Raw genomic sequence first — 19,215 nt, forward strand, 5'->3', positions numbered from 1 at the left:
CCTGCACTGCTGGAGATGGCTGAACACCTGCCTGCCATGGGAAGCAGGGAATCTATTCCTTGTTTTGCTTTGTATGCATTCATGGCTTTTGTTTTCCCCGTTAAACTGTCTTTATTTCAACCCATAAGTTTTCTAGCTTTTGATCCTTCCAGTTCTCTCCCTGACTGCACTAGTTAGGGAGTGAGCAAGTTGCTGCTGGCTGGGTTCCATACCAACCCTAACCACAACAGCTTGTATGAAAATGGACCTCAGTTAATAGTCAAGAAACACTAATGACTTTTCAGGAATAAACAGAAAACCCCACAGTCTTAAACCCCTGAATGTGCAAATTCGCCAGCATTTCAAATGCTGTGCTGATCCTTTATCTCAAACCCCAATGTATTCCATAGGTGATGGTGGCACTGGGATTGCAGGGAATTCTGGAACAGTCACAGGCATCAGAGGACACAGACCTGCTGGGGTAATGAGCTAAAGCCTCCTGAAGGTGACTACTGAGCAGACATTATCAATGCCATCATGCCAACAGCCATCTTGACCTCTGGTTAGGCACTGGAGCCACCTGAACTCTTTCAAAGGTTTCAAGCTATTTCAAATTTTTTTTTTCTATATGGGAATTCCTTTGGGAAAGAGAGACTTACCAGATTGCAAGTAGCTTCTTTCCTTTCCACTGAAAGCTGATCTTCCCAAAGTGGCCAACATTTCCCAGTTCTTCAAGATTTTATTGTAAAGTCTATGTGGGCAGTTGGTCACATAGCAAAATGTACTTCCTGTACATATTAACATTTTCTAGATTCCATTTTTACCTAGATATTAATATATGCAAGGCTTTAATTCCTTCTTAAGAACTGTAAAATATTTTGGTGTTTGTTTGTTTTTTTTTTTTCCCTTCTTCTTCTCTCTCTCTCTCTTTTTTTCTTTTTTTCTTTTTTTTTTTTTCTTTTGTTTGTTTTGTGTTTTGGTTAAAAAAAAAAAAAGTATGATATCTAAGCCATTTAAAATCTGTTATGTCTCCCATCTTTCTAACATAGTTTTTCCCATGGAGATATTAAAGAACATTTCTATCACCCATAACTTTTTAAGCAACATGAGCTGTAGTTTCTCATGAATTTATTATTTTTTCTCTTGCAAAGGTCGCTGTATCAGATCTGCTAAGGTGGCGGGGGATGACTGCATGATTCTTACCTCAGTGTTTGTCCATGTGTTTTACCTCAAAAGGAGATGATAACAATATATGAGTGTCTTGGTTTCCCAATTCCCAAAAAACCAAGGATTTTTGCCTTCATCTTTTTAAGTTCATCACTATCAGCGTACAGAGCAAGACAGATTTAGTAGCCAGGATCAAAGGACCGATCCTTCCTCAATGAAAACAGACCGAATTGGATGGGAATCTGCTGTGTAATGAACATCAGCTTCATTGTTACATTCGATAACTTAGACTGTCAGAGCTCCCCAGTGTTGGGCCTCCCCAAGCCCAGAGCCACTCTGAGCTTTCTTTCAGTGGTTCTTATACAATGTTGCATTGTCTGACCTGATTCCTTGCTTCATTTTATGGCTCTTCCCTCTCTTCCTCCTCAATTTCCCATTCCACAGGCTTCTGTGCTGACTCCTGGTCTTTTAAGTGACTGATTGAAAAGAAGTGAACCAGTATTCATCTAGCAAAGTGAACCGTCTCTGTCAGGTATCTTAAAGCTGCTGATCTTGAGGATCTTGAGGAAACAGCCTGAGGTAGGAACAGTAAGGACAGCAAAGGTCACAACTCTTCTGGCTCTTGTCTGCAAGGTGAATATTACCATTTCACACATGCTACAGTGCTAAAATGCATCAATAAGCTAGATAAAAGGTATATATCTGTATCTATTTTCCCCCTTATATCAACTCTGCCACGTTAATGACACCAGATGAAATCTTTTCTGGCCACTGTGTTTCAACAGTTTTATCTGCTTACTGCTTAACCACAGTTCTGTAAGTTGTGTCTGAAGTGCTTGGGAACCCTGTGTAACCTCTGACTCAAGATTAACCAGGCTAAAGCACATCTAGCCTCTGAGCATGGATGCTTTTAGTATGGCACTGCTGTATGTGAAGGAATGAAGACTGGACCCAACAAATTAATTTGCTTCTCTTCAAAAACATTAGGAGCCTAAGAGCAAAACTGACCCATTGCTTCTAGCTTTAAAACTAGATTACAACATATATTAAAACCCATTATTATGTGCTGAGGGATGGGAATATTTGGAAATGATTAACAGGTCTTTCAGCTGATGAGTCACATGTCAGGACTGACTGAAAGTCTAAGGGGAGTTTTGGGTCCAGTGACAAGCGGTTTAGCCTGCAGCAACTTGACAACCTCTTAGGAGTTTGCTGCTGAATGCCCAGGTTCTCAGAACTTGGACATGATTGCTACAGGCACTAAGGAAGAGGCACTTCCAAGAGAATGAAAAGTTCTGTAGTTTGAAGGCAGGTTTCCAGGGAAAAGTAGGTCTCCTAAGAAGAGGAATTAGAGAGAAAGAAAAAAACTAAGAGTCCCTGAGGATGGAGGAAAAGTTCTGACAGCACAGATATGCTGTCTTTGCAAATCTTATTCTGGCTGCAGGGGGAATAGTGTTGAGCTGATGCTTCTCATCTTAGGTTTAGGGTGAATGAAAATGCCATTCAGCCTCTGAGATCCCTGCAAGATTTTCCTGGCAAGTTTATCAAATTGGAAAATAAGACATATAGTTTGATTGAACAGAACCTCTAAGCATACAAGTTGCTTTTTCATTTACCTTTTACTTGCATAAGTAATGGACTGGCCAAAACTTAAGTTCCTTCATATCTTAAGATGAATGAGGTTATGTTTATTTGGTGTCAAGCCAAATTAAAAAAAAAGAAAGACAAACCAGGAGTCATTCACCTGTAATCCACAACTGCTGTCTGAGTCCAGTCTAGATTGTGCACTAGTTCACCAATTTTGTCTTCAGTTCAGTGGGATGCTTTGTTGGTAAGAGAAGTGCTGGGAAACCTGGCTAATTTTAAGCAGAAAAATCCTCCATATCAGAGTGGGACCTGGCTGTCTTTTAATAGGTGAGCAGATGGCCTGGTGCATGGAGGAAGAGAGACAGAAAAAATCCAGAATGGTGGTGAGAGGCAATTTAAGGTGGTGGTGTGGTTTTTTTTTTTTTTTTTTTAGGAGAACATCATGTCTGGCTTGACCATTGTTACTGATCCCAAGCACAACAGTGGTTTTGTCAGGAAGACAACTGTCTACTCCATTGTGCAGCTGAGGGTTTAGATGCCTATTTTTCACTTTCCCATAGCAAAAGTAAAACAAAAGAATCTATCAAGATCCTGTATATCCTATACAAACAGTGGGTGTCTGGGATATTCTAAAGTTGGTCTGCTATCATTGATGTTATCTGCAGTATTTATTGGGTGTCATGGCATTTCTGTTGGTCTCATTCTAGGCTCAACTTTTGCTATGAGTGAATTTTGCCTTTTAGCCTTAACAATCACAGAACAGTCTGAGTTGGAAGGGACCCAGAAAGCACCATGATGTCACCAGGAAAGCTGGCTGGTGGCTGTGCTGCAGCAGAGAGGTTTTCCCTAGAGCAGTGCCCTACCAGAAGAGCATTCTGGCCATGTTTTCAGGGGCACATCTGCATCATGGCTTTCCAGAAGGCTGCCACAGGAATCTTTATGTTTCCATCCTTGTCAATATTCCCAAAGAAGTTCTCAGAGTTGTAGGTTGTGCTCTTTTCTGCTCTGTTGGAAGCAGAAATGAAACACGGGCATGACCATGAAACAGCCACTGATACCTGCCTCCAGCTCTCCTCTTATTCTTCCATTACCCTGCTTTTATTCAGCCCATCACTGAGAGATATGATTTCTCGACTCCTTGTGCAGTCAGCCTTTTGTCAGAACAAAGACCTTTGGTTCAGGTTAATTCAATTCTTCTCAGTTATACCTCCTTCTCCCCCTACCTTGAAACAAGACTCAGTAGTAAACCTGGCTTTTTTCCCCTTATAATTGCATATGCTTATTTGGTCCTCATCCCAGCAGCCACTGCTTGGCCAGACTGTCTATTCCAGACAGTTCTGTCCCCCAGATCTCTGATCACTTTAGTTACTCTTCTCTGAATTCTGCTTCTATTTGAATGAGGATACCTGAATACCACAATGGCTATTAAAAACTGCAAAGCATAGAAGTACAAGTGTCACTAGCTGTGAAGCACAGCAGCATTGTTTGATGTGAGCTAACAGCCCAAGCTTTTGCTTAAGTTCATCTGAAACCTGATCCGCAGCTAATTCTCACCCAATTAGCTGAGAATCTGCACAGCAGTTAAGAAACACAGTGAAGCTGGTAGTGCAAAGTGTTACTCAGCTCAGCCAGGCTCAGTAGCTTGCGTTGGCTCCCAGAAAGGAGGACAGCACCATCTGCTGCTACCCCTGGAAACTGCAGACCTTGAAAAGCTGAGTAATGTCTATTTCAGATAGTAAATACATTACAAGTATCCTTGTAATACCATATCTTACTTCTGTGGTGCACATTAATTTTTTATGCTAGAGCCAAACCGTTAGAGGAGAGTTCTATGAAAGTCAGCTACTGGGATGGGCTTGTGATGAGGATGGACACTCATTTTGATCATACCTGGGATCAATCAGTTTGTTTTACACAGCGAGCAAATATCTATTCATGTTCCTTTTTTCCCCCTCAGTGCTCTAAGATCCCAAGGTAATAGCTTCTCCAGAAGATCAAAGGCTTTGCTTAGTCAGTCTGTGTGTACTGAGATGTGTGAACATTGTGATTCTCTTTGTGCATTTACTTTTCTGAAGGAACTTGGCTGAATTTCTCACTTGAAAGAAGACTTAACCCTTTGAAGGGTCTCTCCCAGGGACCTTACCCTTCAAGGGTCTGTAGCATGTGTGCTGTGGACAGGGAGCTAAGGACACAATTCAGTAGCCCATCCAAATAACTTCCAAGGGATTTGGATGCTATTGGGGATCTTGGTGATAAAGTCTTTGACCTTACTGTAGATGACATCTAGTTCAGGATGCATTTGACACACCAAATCCTGCAACTTGATGAAAGTTCCATTCACCAACTTGTGCTACATAAGGCAAGGAAAGTGCAGTCAGTGTGGACACCCAGAGAACAACAAAGTTTTTCTTGTGTTCATAAATACATTAGCCATCCTGTCCTAAGGATGGTGCCTTCTGCTATCTCTGCTCTTCCCTTTCAGGAATCCTCTGGAGACCCAATCATAAATAAGTGTTCATCTTTCTCTTTTTCCATGTCTGAGACAGAAAAAGATCTAGCAATTTGGGTAGAAATTAGCTTAATGCAAGGTAGGTGTTCATCAGTAAATGTCTACACCAAAGACCTGTTTGGCAATTCAAGTGATTCAGTTCATCCCTGACACAGTCCTAGATGGGTCTCCTCTCCATTCTATTAAAATGCAAACTGCAGGTTGAACAGTTAATGGCCACAATGTACCATAGAGTTCTGAAAAATCAAAATCACCCAAGACCTTAAATGATTAGTAACTCCAGAAATAGAGCTTTGTAGCCCACAAGAAAGATGATCCTCTCTGGGAAGGGGCCGGGTGCCTCCGGATGAACAAAACTTTTGGGAAAGCTCTGCTTCACTGTGTAACCCTAAGAAGTTCCAGTCAGCCTGACATTTGTCTTTTTCCTAAGAATTTCAAACAGGGTAGTGACAGCTCAGCATTTCAGAGATCATGTTGTAAGTTTTATGTTTTAACATATACTGAATGGTCAGTAGCACAGTGTCCTGATTCAGGGGTTTGGAATGTTAGAAAATAAGCTGTAAATGCAAATATTATTGATGCCACTGTAAATTATTCCTCTAATTTTAAGATATGACTAGTTTTACTTTGCGTTGATTGATCTCTTAAAGACATGACTATGATTTTGTTCATACCCATGATGACAGCAGAATTTTTCATGTATTATGTTAGTTATATACTTAAATGTTGGAAGTTTCAAGGCAGCTCAGGAAATTTATGAAACCTTTTGTTTCTGTCATTGTGAGAGGTTCAAGCATTGCATTTTCCCCTAAAGTTTATTTATAGTTTGCCAATGCATTCTTACAGCTTCTTTTTGGAAACTTAAGATCCACTGTTCTGCACATCTGTAATCTACTGTGCCATGAGCTCTTGACTGTTGCTACTCAAACCCAGTCTTGAACCAGTCTGGGTCCAGCTGGGTTTATTGTCTTTCATTCAGCACCAAGGGTTTGATGGATGTGGTGTGGCTCTCTGAAGAAGCCATTCAGACATCCTTGCACTATGGACAGCAGCAGAGTGACCTACTCCTGGGAATGCAGCACAGGAAAGCTCGAGTTGCTTTCAAGGCTGTTGGCTCTCCCCAGGGTTGCCAGCTTGGTTTAAGCCCATGACAAAGCTGGAGGACTGCCAGTGCAGCCTCGGGAGCAGCACAGCCAAAGCACCATGTCTGGCCTAACAAACAGTGCTGGGGTTGGGCAGCACCTGGAGGGAGCCGGCTTGGGCATTTCTGCATGTCTGCCACAGTCAGTTCAGTCCAGAAAAACAGCACGCAGGCAGCTGAAAGGCAACAGGAGTTTCTTGTGTACTGTGATGCTGAAGATGAGCATGTGCTGACTACTTTGATTCATGATTTCTGAAAATGTTTGATTGTCAGTATCTGCAAGTTGGAACCTGATAAAGAGTAGTTTATAAAAATAATGTAGGGAACAGTCAAGCTTAGAAATCTTGTCAGAAGGAATAAACTGTTGTTAGAATTGTGCCTTTCTATTGCTTCACCACTGCTGGTGCTGTCAAACCCATGCAAAGGTTTCTAGATGTCCTTATTTCAAATTCCTTTTATAGACACAATAATTATTCATTCTTTAGAAGTCAAGATATGAATGCATCACTGAGAAAAGGGGCAAAAGAGGCTTTTATTTATGTCTTCCGCTAAGTTTCCTGTAAAGGATTAACACCTTTACTAATTTGTCAAAGATTTAAGACAATGTAAGGTCTTTGGCACTGTATATTTGTGATTACTCTGAACTGAAATTCAAGACTCCCTACATAACATATAGAATGAAATCAGTCAGACAGATTAGATGTTTACCTACAAGCATTTGACTGGTATACTGAAATGTCATTGTAAATTTATGCCATTGACCATTTATCTTGTGGAATGCCAGGGAATTTAGACTTTTCCAAGGGTGAGGTGAAGAGAACAACTGTTAACCCTAAAAAGCAGATTCATAGTGAGATTTAGGTTGAAAATTAACTCCTTGCCTCAAAGTTTCTGAAGTGTTTCCTTTTAAATAAATGCATTTCAATAATCTCTTTCAATTTCTTGGAATTTAGCTAAAATATATTATTCTTTCAAATTTTATTACTTTTTTTGGTTATTATTAATAAAACTAGCAGGACCATGTGTATTTTAATGCAGTCCTTTACACCCATACAGCCTGTTTTTATTTTCCTTTGCAGAATGAGGCCTGACTCCTTGCAGACTTGGAAAATAATTCTCTTTGATCTTAATTTATGCAGGAAAAAAATCTTTAGAGGAATGCTTGTTTTTCAGATGATCTCTGCTGAAATTAGTTGATACTCTCAGGAAAGACTATGGATGAATTATTATTTATTCTGCTGATTTTTAGTTTCTTTCATTAACACAGTAACAAAGGAACATGTGCAGATGTAACTTAGATACAACTCGTTACATGAGTGTCCAAAACTGCCCATCAACTTTATTTTTAGTTTGTTTCAAGTGTGAATATAATATTTACGTTCCAAGTCCCGAATCTAATTTTTGTGAAAATGCTCTTTCCTTTAATCACGGTGCTTCCAAATGTGGATGGAGGGCCCTGAGGCTGCTGGCACCCTCTGTAACTATTCCCATGAAGAACCAGTGGGTGGATGGATGGGAAGACCAGGACTGGACTAATATATACTCAGGGACATTTCCCATTCTGTTGGCTCCTCTTGGCAGCACAGCAGATCAGAGCTCAGGCTGGTCATCTGCTTGCTACAAGGTCTGGCTATCTGGCGTTACAGGGTTGGCACTGCCGTGTGCCTCTCTTAGTGCTTGAACATCATCTCTCTCCCACCTTGGACCTCATCTACAGTCCCCATTCCCACAATTAGAAAGAAAATTTCTTTGTTAACATTGGCCAGTAGAAGACATTTTCTTGTTTAGGTCTTTTGTGCTATCAGCTCCTAAGACAATCTGAGTGGCTGCAGAGAGAGAGGGAGGCCTCTGGGTGAGCTAGTGACTTTACCTCAACCCAGGTTAAGAGCAAGGCACACAGACATGTTTATTTACATAATCTAAAACAGCAGGCCCAAAGACTGGTGTGGTTGCAGTGATTTACAAAGACAGGGGTGTCCAGAGACAGGCCTCCATTAATAGCGTTAAAGATGCCTCTCAACCACCATAGTGTCATTTGCAGGTTCTCAGGATAGGGATGTCAGATCTAGCTGAGAATGCAGCATGTAAGCAAGCTGACTTTTCTGAGCTGAATTCCTAGAGTCTGAACTTGGATTGAGAAGGTGTGTTAGCTCTCAATTCTCACCTCTGGAGGAATCTTAGCTGGTTATTCAGTTTTGCCCTTTCAAGGATCCCTGTCTTACTAGAAGATTGTTTTGGATTTTGTTTGCCAGGGCCGTGTAATACTCCTCTATTTTAGGTAGTGCTGTGGCATTGCTCTGTTGTGGCAATGATGGTTTATCTTGTGCTTGAACAAATTCTTAGCAAATCATTTACATTGTGAAGGAGAAAGGTAGAGAGAGGGAGGATTTCTTATATTGATAGACACTGCCTGTTTTTCTTACTATGAAAAATGGCCAGATTCTCCTTGCCACATCTAAAATAACAAGACTCACTCTACTTACATTTGGTTAGCAGAGGAGAGGAATTCAGCTTCATATGATAGCTGTGCCCAGCTGTACATGTGCCAATGCCAATTCACATGCATCACACACCTCAAGGTGTAAGTTCTACTTAGAGCAGGGTATGTGTGAATTCATTTGTGTCTGCTGTGACACTGGGAGGGATAGGACCTGCTGCCAACACTTGCTTCACATTCTCAGAGAGAATTTCTCATCCAAATTTTCCATGTATGGAAGGTTGGATGGAGGCAGATGGTGAATTTAGCTGACTTAAAAATATTCCTTTTAGAAACAAAATAGAAAGAAACAGGTTCTGCAGTAATCTCTGCTGCTCCTGTTTCAAGTGAGCTGGAAGGAGAGAAGAGATGTAAAACCTTGAATTTTGGAGAGGCATTTTTCTGGACTAGGAAGGTCAAAAGTTTTAGTGTGATCTCTGTGTTGCCTGCAGGCTTTTTCAAGGCAGGAGCACATTGCTTTGCCTTTGCTTCAGTTTTAATTGTTCCATGTTTTAAAGATATGGACTTTTATTAGAAAGAGATAACATATCAGTGGAAATACTGAACCAGGAGAAGGAAGGTGTTAATGAAACGGAAGGCATTGCATTATTGAGATGCTCAAGGAACACTGGATGCTCACAGCATATGCTTGTGGCCATTATGGTAGCAGGTGTGTGGAACATACTGAGGGAAGAAGGGCATTCAGATATTCATGCAAGTCTTTCACGGTGTAGTAACAGCACCTGAAATTACTGAAATGCTAATTGTTTTGTTTGCTTTTTCTCTGAAGGACTACTAGCACACTCGAGTTTTCACTTTGAACAGGCAGATTAGGCAGCTTAATTTTGTTCCTTCCTGGTCTGTGTCTCTTGCTGCTTACTGTGCAATGCCTAAAACCATTAGCTTTGGGCTACTTATGAAAAACTGAAGTAGCCCCTGAACTTTGCAATGAAAACAATGGTTCCAGTCCTATGGGATTTTAGTAGAGTGCAATTTTCTGCTTTATATGCTCTGAGGGTCGTCTCTTTCAGCTCTTTCCTCTAACAGACTGCTCTGTTACTGTGGTTTCTCATGCTGCATGTGTGTTCCCATACATGACTCATAGTTCACAGAGTCACCTGTGGTGATGAGGGTGAGCCTGTGAGCCAGCCAGAAAGCTCTGGATCTGGGTGCCCTGTTTTTTGTACTACTCACCAGGTCATGGAAATGCGTGTCCACTGTGCTGACACCATCCAGCTCCCTGGTGCCTGTATTCCTGTGTCCTAGTTTTTGACCAGGATAAAGTTGTTTTTTTCACAGTAGCCATGATGGGCCAGAGCCTGGACCCACGTGGGCATGCCTAGGTTGTTACTGTCACCAGCTCATGTCACCAGGAGGGTTGGAAGTACAGGACTCTCACCGCCAAGAGGAAGGTGAGTGTGACTTGCAATGCAGGAAAAGCCGGGGCACAGAGTCCATTGTTCCCTGTTTTGGGATCATGCTGCCCTGAGTCAGTCAGTGAGCATTTTTTTGCAGGTAAATCATCCTCTTTTTGTATAATTTTGTTATTAATATTGTTGCTGTTACTGTTCATTTTCTTATCTCATTGCTGTTTCCAGTAAATTGTTCCTCTTTCAACCTGTAATCTTTGCCTTTTTTCTCTCTCACTGCAGAGGTTGTGGTTTTGTCATGGTAGTAGAGAAATGTGGTGGAGTTTCTAGCAGTGTTTAATTCCATACCATCCACATCATGGCAAAGGCATGGGTTCAGCAAAGGAAGCTGGAGCTGGAAGGGTCACCATCTTTTGCTGGGACTGGGCTCAGGGGTGTGCAGGTTTTGGGGTCAGCCTGGGGGAGCTAGCCCCTCTCTGCCATGGTGGTCCCTTTCCCCTTTCTCTGAGCTGTGCCTTTTCTGGTTTGGTTCTGTAGCTTAGAGCCAGTGAACCCGAGATGCTGCTCTGAGAAAAGATCAAAAACAAAGAAGAAAGGGGGAGAGCAGTGGCCATGTGGAATGGAGCCCAGCTGAGCCATGTGGACCCCAAGCTGCAGCTAGCATCACTGCAGCTGGAGCCGCAGCTGGAGCCCAAGCTGCAGCTGGAACTGCCGAGTGAGCGTTCCAGTCCTGCTTCCACAAGGTCAGGCCCAGGAAAAGGGGCCTGTTTCAGAATCCTGTCACATCCTACCAGGTTTTGTTTTATCTCCGTTTTTCTGCTGTTTTTCGGGCTGCGTACGGAAAATTAACTGTGCTTGGTGCCGTCTTTGTAAAGTGTCTTTCTTTATTTGGTGGGTAAAATACTCTCTTTTGTATACTCTTTTATTAATGTTGTTGTGGTTAGTACTATTTTTCAATAAATTGTGATTACATCTTATAATCTCTCCTTGTGTTTTCTCCATTATTGGAAAGGAGCTGGTGAAAGCATTTAATTTTCACGCTGTATTTTAAACCAGAACATTTTTAATGCTGTTCCTAAACCATGACATCCTGGCTTTGCAGGAGTAATAAGTTACTGAGCATCTATCCCAGGAGCTGCCCTCTTTTCTCAGAGAACTTCTTGTGGCTGAGGTTCAGCTCCTTCACTTGTTTATTGCCCTACAGAGAGACAAGTGTGCAGAGGTAATGTGATCTTCCAGCCACCTGCAGCCAGATGTCATACCAAGGCACCCACATGAGGATGAAAAAGAGGGATATCAGATACATTGAAATCTTCAGAGCATGGGACATCAGCAGCACAGAGATTGTGGCACTGCCCACCCCTAAACGGGCAATAACATCGCAGTGATCATCTTCCCAAAACAGCAAAAGCAATAGGACATTGTGTTGTGCAAATTTCTCTCATGCAGCTCGTGTCTGGCCTGCAACATATCCTGCAACTCTGTTCCTGACCCTGTTTTACTCCGTCCATTGTCCCTTGACCAAGAGCTCTTTCTTGTATCATCCTTGCTTCAGGGCAGCTTCTGAAGGTATCAAATGATTAAGAGGCTTTGAGACAGGAACTATCCAGAGAAGTCAAGACTCTCCAGTAAAAACACTTACTGGAGAATTTCAATCTTTTATGAAGTTGTGTTACTTACACGGTTCTGAACACTCGTTTCTCAGCCAGACACACACAGCTGTCCTGAAAAAATGCTGATGCAGTTCATCCAGCACTGTGTCTTCTCAGTCTCTCTTATTTCTGAATTAAGCACTCAGCAAAATTATGCCAGGAAACCATGTGGGCATTGCCAAGTGAAATCATGCCAAGTGAAGGCTGCAAATGACCTTGGATTTCAGGTAACTCACTACTAACGCCTCAGCAAAGTATAGCGCAGTCTCCTCCCCAAAGTTGTTTCATGGGGAAGAAAAGTATGTTAACAATGCACTGGTCTCTCTTCTGGTGCTGTGCTGGGTCTGCAGAAAGATGTGCTTTTAGGTAAAGCCTCCAGTCCATCACAGTCCACATCTGGCTGTAAAAAGTTGTGATGGGTTGACCTTGGCTGTATACCAGGTGCTCATCAAGCCTCTCCCCTCCTCTGAGAAAATAAGATAGAAAAAGCCCTTTGAATCAAAATAAAGGCAGTTTAATAAGGCAAAAGAAAAGGTCACAGGCTAAAGCAAAGGAAAAGATTTATTCTCTATTTCCCATCACTAGATGATGTCCAGCCACTTCCCAGAAAGTCAGGCTTTAGTACACGTGGTATTGTATAGTGGTGTATACACATAGAGGTCCAGAAGACAAACATTGTAATAACAAATGTGCTGCTGCTTCCCACCCTCCCTTCCCTTTACCCTCTGCATTTCTCTTAGCCTTTATTGCTGAGGAGATGTCGTATGGTATGGAATATCCCATTGGTGAGGTTGGATCAGGTGCCCTGGCTATGTTCCTTCCCAAGATCTTGCCTATCACCAGCCTAGTGGTGAAGAGGGGAGATGTTGGAGAGACAGTGGTCGATGGTTTGGGAGCCAAAACTTTCCTGTGTTTATCAACACCTTTCTGGCTACCAATACAAACCACAGATGTACGAGGGCTGCTTCATCTCAGCCAGACCCAATAGAGAAGTTAGTTGCTATTCTACTTTACTCCATGGAGTGGAATTATCCAAAGATGTGGGAGATGCTCCAGAAATTAACGGAATTCCTCTTGAGGGACTGGTTTTCAGAGATGCTGGAAATTGAGCAGGTCAAATATTTAATCATTTTAAGTCTATATTTCAACTGTTAATCTAGGTTCCCATCAGAGACATAGCTGAGAGATAGATTTTGCCCATAGTCTGAATAGTATTTTCAGGGTGAGAGACTGGAATGAAACACATACTACTTCACTTCTACTGCCAACAGTGTTTGTGTGCATACAGCTCCCCAGGAGCTGAAAAACATGGAGGTAGGACAAATTATCCAAAAGCAAACTGGCAATGGTTTCAGCTCCTGATGTGTCTAGGTGCTTATTTGAGATGTTTTGGAAGAAAAGAAGAGAATATGAGAAGGATGAGTCCAAAGAATATATTGGTTTTACTGTCTTCTTAGGGTCCAAGATACCAAGGGAATAATGCAAGATGAGCAATATGAGAAAGGTTAGCCAGACAGTAATTAATGTGTACGTTATAGGTGTGTTTAACCATGTATCCTTCCTAACACAAATAAAGCCATAGAATCATCAATTTCACATAGATCTTTGTCTGCAGTGAACCAAGAGGCATTTTGCCAAGGGTCTTTTCTTTCAGTGTAACAAAGATCTCATGACCTATCTAAATGTATTTTGTATATCCCAGTTTGAAATTGAAGGAACATTTCCACCAGTTCATATCTGAACATTTTGCACTATTCCCTTGATTCTATTTAGAAAAGTTTCTCCATGTCATATTGGAGAATGAAATTTCCTGACCAAAACATGTTTTCTATTGGCTAAACATAAGCTGGAACGACTTAGTTATGGTAATTACTGACACATCTGCTAATGAAAATAACAGTTCCAGAGTCACAAGACTGCCACTATATGCACATCTCTGCTTCTCAGAAGATTGTACATTTTAAAAGTATTGCAGCAGAAAATGTAATGACTTTCAGAATGTGAATGTTTTTGCCTGGGAACAACAGTTGTTTGGTTAAAATTGGTTTTCTTTCAGAAGATTGAACTTGATGAGCAATAATTTTGACTACAAACTATGTCAGATCAGGTACCAGTTCCTGAATGGATGAATTCACTCACAACATCTCTCCTATGCATATAGCTCCTTCTACCAAAATGCAGCTGTCTTCCAACTCTAATTGTATAATGGTTGTGTTGGACTGGGAAGACAGAAAGGTAAACAAAGACATATAAAAATTACTGTAAAAACAAGGAGAGTAGTTTCCTTAGTTCATTGTTGAGACATTGGACATTTCCTCCAAACTTCAAGGGAGCATTGCAGGTCTTGAGTAGTGATCGGGGATGCGACAGAGCCATGGCAGTGGGAACTGGCATACAAAAGAGATGTTTGCCTGGACAGATTTTGAGTGGGTAGGACTTCCTGTTGCTTTGTGCCAGCCTGGAGATCCAGCTTCAGATCCCAGCTTCAATTCAGGCATTTTGAGCCTGTCCATGGGTGAATGTTGCACCTTCCTATGTAGAACCCAGAGTGGGATATGAGTCCCCCCAGCCCCATCTGCAACCCTGTAGGGTTTAGAAGCACTGAGGGCTTGTGTCCCATGGAAAAGCATCAGTTGTTTTGGGGGCTAACTCCTTTAAAGGACATCAGTTGCCACACAAAACCTTCACATACAGAGGATGAGAAACATTGGGGATGCTCAGAGTTCCTATGTTTTGTTCTCCCACACTGTGTACTCATTGATGACTTTCAGGCCTGGGGAAGGCCTGAAATTCCTATTATTCTTGAGAACACTGGCCCCACTGTTACTGGCAACTCACCATCATAGCACTAACAATGTCTTTGACACCTTTAGGCCCTAGACCATGGTTGTTCAGATTTATATAAGGCTTAGCCAAATTTTGAATCAAGTGTGAGGCAGGGACCACTTCCATCAGCCTGTGTGCTTCCAAGTATATGGGCGCTGTGCCCATAATGTTTGTAAAGGCTTTCTCAGGATACAGAGAAAAAGTATATTGATGAGTGGTGCATTGTGTCCCTCTATCTGCGTTAAATAAATTAAACTACTTAATAAAACACTATGCAACAACAGCACACTTTTACTCCTCATGCATTATCATCCCCTGGTTCTCTCCATTCCTTTATACCAGACATCCTGGAGTAAATGTTTCCTCCTTGGTTATCTGTTTGACATCCAGTGACTTGCTGCAGCTTCTCACCAGTCTGCAATGTGATTGAACTTTTTTTTGGTGTAATTGAGAACTTTTGGTATCAGGCAAAAACTTTTTTTTTTTTGGTCTTATCTTAATTTAAGCATGCAGCTGCAGAACATTTTGGCTTACAACCAGCAGAAAGAATCCCAGAATCCCAGCATTTTCATCTTGGCCATTGGGTGTTGTTGACACAGCTGCAGTGAGACATATCAGTGCAGCTAAAGGAAAAACCAGTCATTTGGAATTCCTTCAGCAAACTCCATATGTAGAGCTCATATTTCTCCATGTTGCTATATGCATTCAGCAGTCTAACCTCAAGACAAATTCCCTTCTCAACAAAGCCATTTTCCAGTTCAGTCTGTAGCCTCCAACAAAATAGTCTTTGTTCTTGTGGTATTATGTTTTTTGACTTTCCTTCCAGTTATAACAGGTTAGAAAGTTCTCTTCCTAAATCATGGATAAATCCTACTGTTAGAAAAATGAGTGCAAGACTTGTTTAATCAGATGACTGACTTAATGAGGCAGAAAACAAAAGGAGAACCACCAGAAAAGACCAGAACAGTTGCGGCAAACCCATGGTGTGCAGACCACAAGCGCTACAGTGTTTCATCAGGAGTGCACAAACAGAGATGCAGTCCCATCCCTGGTTTTATTTCTGCTCCTGCTGCTTTATTAACAACTAGAGGAGACAATAAGGAACAAAGAAATAACCCTGATGTGTAGAAAGCAGTTGAAGAAGGATGTTTGACATCAAAGGGAGAGCTCTTAAAGGGAAATTCACATTCTCACCCCCTCCTGCCTTTATCAATAGCCAGATTATGTGTGGCTGTCAGAATTCTGGCAGGATCACGTCCTTGGTCTTCTTTTTGGATACTTACCAGTTGGTAGGTACAGCTCTGAGAGTATGGAAAGGCTAGTGAGTGCAGATGGTCAGTGTCAGGAGCTTGCGTTGCCGTCTCTGATGAGGCATCAGCCAGCAAGACAGACTCCTGAGGCTCGCTCATTTTGAACATTTCATTCTGGTCTGCCATGAAGCAGATTCAATTTGTTAATGCAAGCCTGGCAGAGATGTGACAGATCTTCCATTCCTCTTACTGAAGCCCCTCTTCAACATGCTGTGGATGTACTCCTGCAACCCTGCTTCCTGCCCAGCGCTCCCTGCACACTAAGTGTATGTGGTGCTGGCCCCAGTGTGGGGAAGGGCTAACTCTGGCACTAAGCTCTCCTCAGGTTCTTCAGGCCATGTGCAGGGAACTTAGAGTTCTCCCACATTAGGTTCTTGATCCCTCACAAGCTACCTTTCTCCCCTTTCTGAATTTCTGAGCCCCTGAGGTAAAGCAATTTTTTTATCTTCATCCCTTTTCCCCACAAACATGCAAACCAAAACCATACCAGCTGCTCCTACCTCTCTGGAACTGACTGACATTTCCCCAGGCACAGGGGCTGACTTTGTGATCGGACTCTGGGAACGCTTTGCAGTGTACTCTTCCTGCATGGTCGAAGAAAAAACATTTGAATGCCACCTTATATTGGAACTGAGTATAAGCAGACTCACTGGAAGTGATACAGCTTCTCTTGCCCACAAATCATAATTTATTTTATAGTTACAGAGAAAGAGAATTTGGAAGAAATTCTCTTTTAAGGGGACTAAATGCATGAAAAAATTATGAAGTGTTATTTTGCCAAAAGAATTTCTGGCTAATAGCATAATAATTTTTTTTTTTTTCCTACTCTGAATATTCCTTTTCATTCCCTGTCACTGCGTTTACTGCCTTCTTCCCTTAATCTCTATTTCCCTTTAGAACTCTAGGCTATTAACCTCTAACTTTGTACCCTTCCTGGGTGTCACCTAGCATTGATGTGGAATGTGGAGCAGTTTAGCTGCTCATTCAGTTCTGTGTGGGGAAAAGACTGGCCAGCTGGCACCCCCATCACCACACTTCAACCCACTCTGCAGCTGCATCTGCTTTATTAAGACCCTTTCCTTCTGGCAGATTTTATTTGTCAGGTGATAGGTTTACTTGCATTACTCTAGTGTGAGAAAGACAAAAAAGGAAGGGTAAAAATAGGTTTAAAATCCCATGTAAAGAAGTCATCAGACAAGTCATGTGCCAAGTACATTAGTCAGTCCTACAGTGTATGGATTGAGCCTTCTGAGGTAGATTCAGAAGTGATTTTGGCACTTCATAAATTGCATTATGCACTATTTAAATATAGAAAAACAAGCCTAGAGGAATTGTTCCACATATGTCCATACCTTACAATAATTGCATTATTTAACATGTAAGTGTATATATCACGACAAAGGAAAATAAGAAATTAACTTGTAATGACTGACAGGCCAAAGGAGGTTTAGGACTCTGAGAGGAACTGTTATGCTAAGCTAGGAAGTAAGGCCAAAGAGCTGTGAGCAGCCCTGGCACCTGACTCTGCTGTGTACCAGCAGAGCCTGAGAGCAACAGGTTCAGAAAACCCTGCTGCCCCCATGCCCTGCCTGTCCTTCTGGGCAACAAAGAGCTCAAACAGGATCTGGTCTCGAAAGATGCTGAGCTCTGACATCTCTTACGGGCATTAGGGGCAGCTGGGTGGAGTGTCCTGGAAGTTGGTACCGCCAAGTCCTCTAATGATTAATTTTGTTTTTTCCAAGCTGCTCCCAGATGGCAGCTCCCATCTCTGGCTGCTGGTACCCTGGATCCCTGTTCGTCACTTCTCACTGCTGCCTGGCCTAGGGAGAGAAGCCTTCCCAACTTGGTGATCAGCCTGGTGCAACCACAGGCCCTCTTAGCTGCTGCTGACTTTTCTTTGGCCATTTCTGACAATTTCTGGAGTGAGTTTGCTAGTAAGTAAACCCTGCACCTTCATCCTTCTCAGACTCGTTCTCTGTTTTACCACCAGTGAGTCGCAGGTTCATTTGCTTTTTCTCCTCTGTAAATGAAGAGTTCACAGCCACCTCCTAGATCCTGTATATTTCTTACACCTACACAATAAAAACGCAGCTGCTTGGAGTCAGAACATCTCCAGGAAGAATGGTGCCACTTGTAAGACCTGGTTCTTGATTTATGCTGCTTATAAACAGGAGAAATCTGTGTCTTGCTTGCAGGGGCTGTCCTGGTGTTGTGAGAAAGCCCTGCAGAGCCTCTGGTTGCCCTGTGCTGCCACATCACCCTTATGTGACCTCACCTGCACCTTCTGACTCCTAAGGGTGACATTCAGTGCCAGGAACCCCATCGTTCTGGGATCCAGTCAGCTCACAATAACTGAGAATAGCTATGGTTTTGGCTGTGGACCTTCCTCCTTTCCCCTCAGATGTATCAGAGTCGTGCCAGGCTGCTGCTAAATGTTCTTGTCTCCTTTAAGTTCATATTCCAGTTTGTACAATTTTGTGATAAAGTCAGACTGTGGCAGTTATAGTGTTAAATGAGACAAAGATAGGAATGTATCCACCTTTTTATTCTGGAACAGATTCAGACTTCCTTAGTGCCAAATTCCCAGTATGTTCAGTAATAAAGTGTGGCTTGTAAACATGTCAGCACTTAATGGGGCCTTGAATCAAGTACTCACTCATTCCACCAACTACTGTTGGTGCCAAAAGTGGTGCAGTGCTTATTATTTTACATCATCTTTACTGAGGTGAATGTGACTTTTCCTAAGGTGTTAAAACCAAAACTGTTAACAGAAGAGGCTTTCTGATAAAGGCTGAGCAGAACTAATTCATACACTTAGAAATATTTCAATTTCCCCAAGAATAGGATAATTTTAGTGGCTTTATTCCCTTCGGTTCTCCATAGACTTCTCAAATAGCCCAGTCATTAGAGACCATGGAAGGGTTATATTTGGATAAAGAACAAAATACCACAAAACCCAGTGGAAGGCTTGACCCTGAAGCAGATGACCATTGTCAGCTTTGATTTTATTGCCAAAGTTTGTAAATATTTTTCTAGTGTAGGCCAAACAACTTTGGCCACCATTGCTTGCTTGTTGGGAGCATCAGCTAACATTCTTCTCTGATTTCAGTCCAATTATTCTGATGTGGCTTGGGTCTGCAGATCTTTTCTTAGATCTTTCCTTTTAACGACCAGGCTGGTTTTAAATGACCCAGTCAT

The 19,215-nt window shown here is 42.1% G+C and overlaps 1 protein-coding gene across 1 annotated transcript; it reads right to left on the reverse strand.

Annotated features, from left to right (window-relative positions):
- Window positions 1–1,546: 1,546 nt before the first annotated feature.
- LRRC74A (leucine rich repeat containing 74A) lies at window positions 1,547–18,340 on the reverse strand. Its single transcript, XM_040066658.1, is given in 15 exon segments — window positions 1,547–1,622; window positions 2,891–2,951; window positions 3,629–3,710; window positions 3,712–3,738; window positions 4,288–4,303; window positions 4,950–5,083; window positions 10,054–10,121; window positions 11,346–11,427; window positions 12,118–12,167; window positions 13,174–13,275; window positions 13,998–14,100; window positions 14,720–14,898; window positions 16,026–16,136; window positions 17,969–18,065; window positions 18,293–18,340. Coding segments are annotated over 15 exon segments (1,236 nt in total).
- Between the last annotated feature and the right edge of the window lie 875 nt (window positions 18,341–19,215).

Source organism: Hirundo rustica, chromosome 6 (genome assembly GCF_015227805.2).
Source record: "Hirundo rustica isolate bHirRus1 chromosome 6, bHirRus1.pri.v3, whole genome shotgun sequence".
NCBI classification, from domain to species: Eukaryota; Metazoa; Chordata; class Aves; order Passeriformes; family Hirundinidae; genus Hirundo; species Hirundo rustica.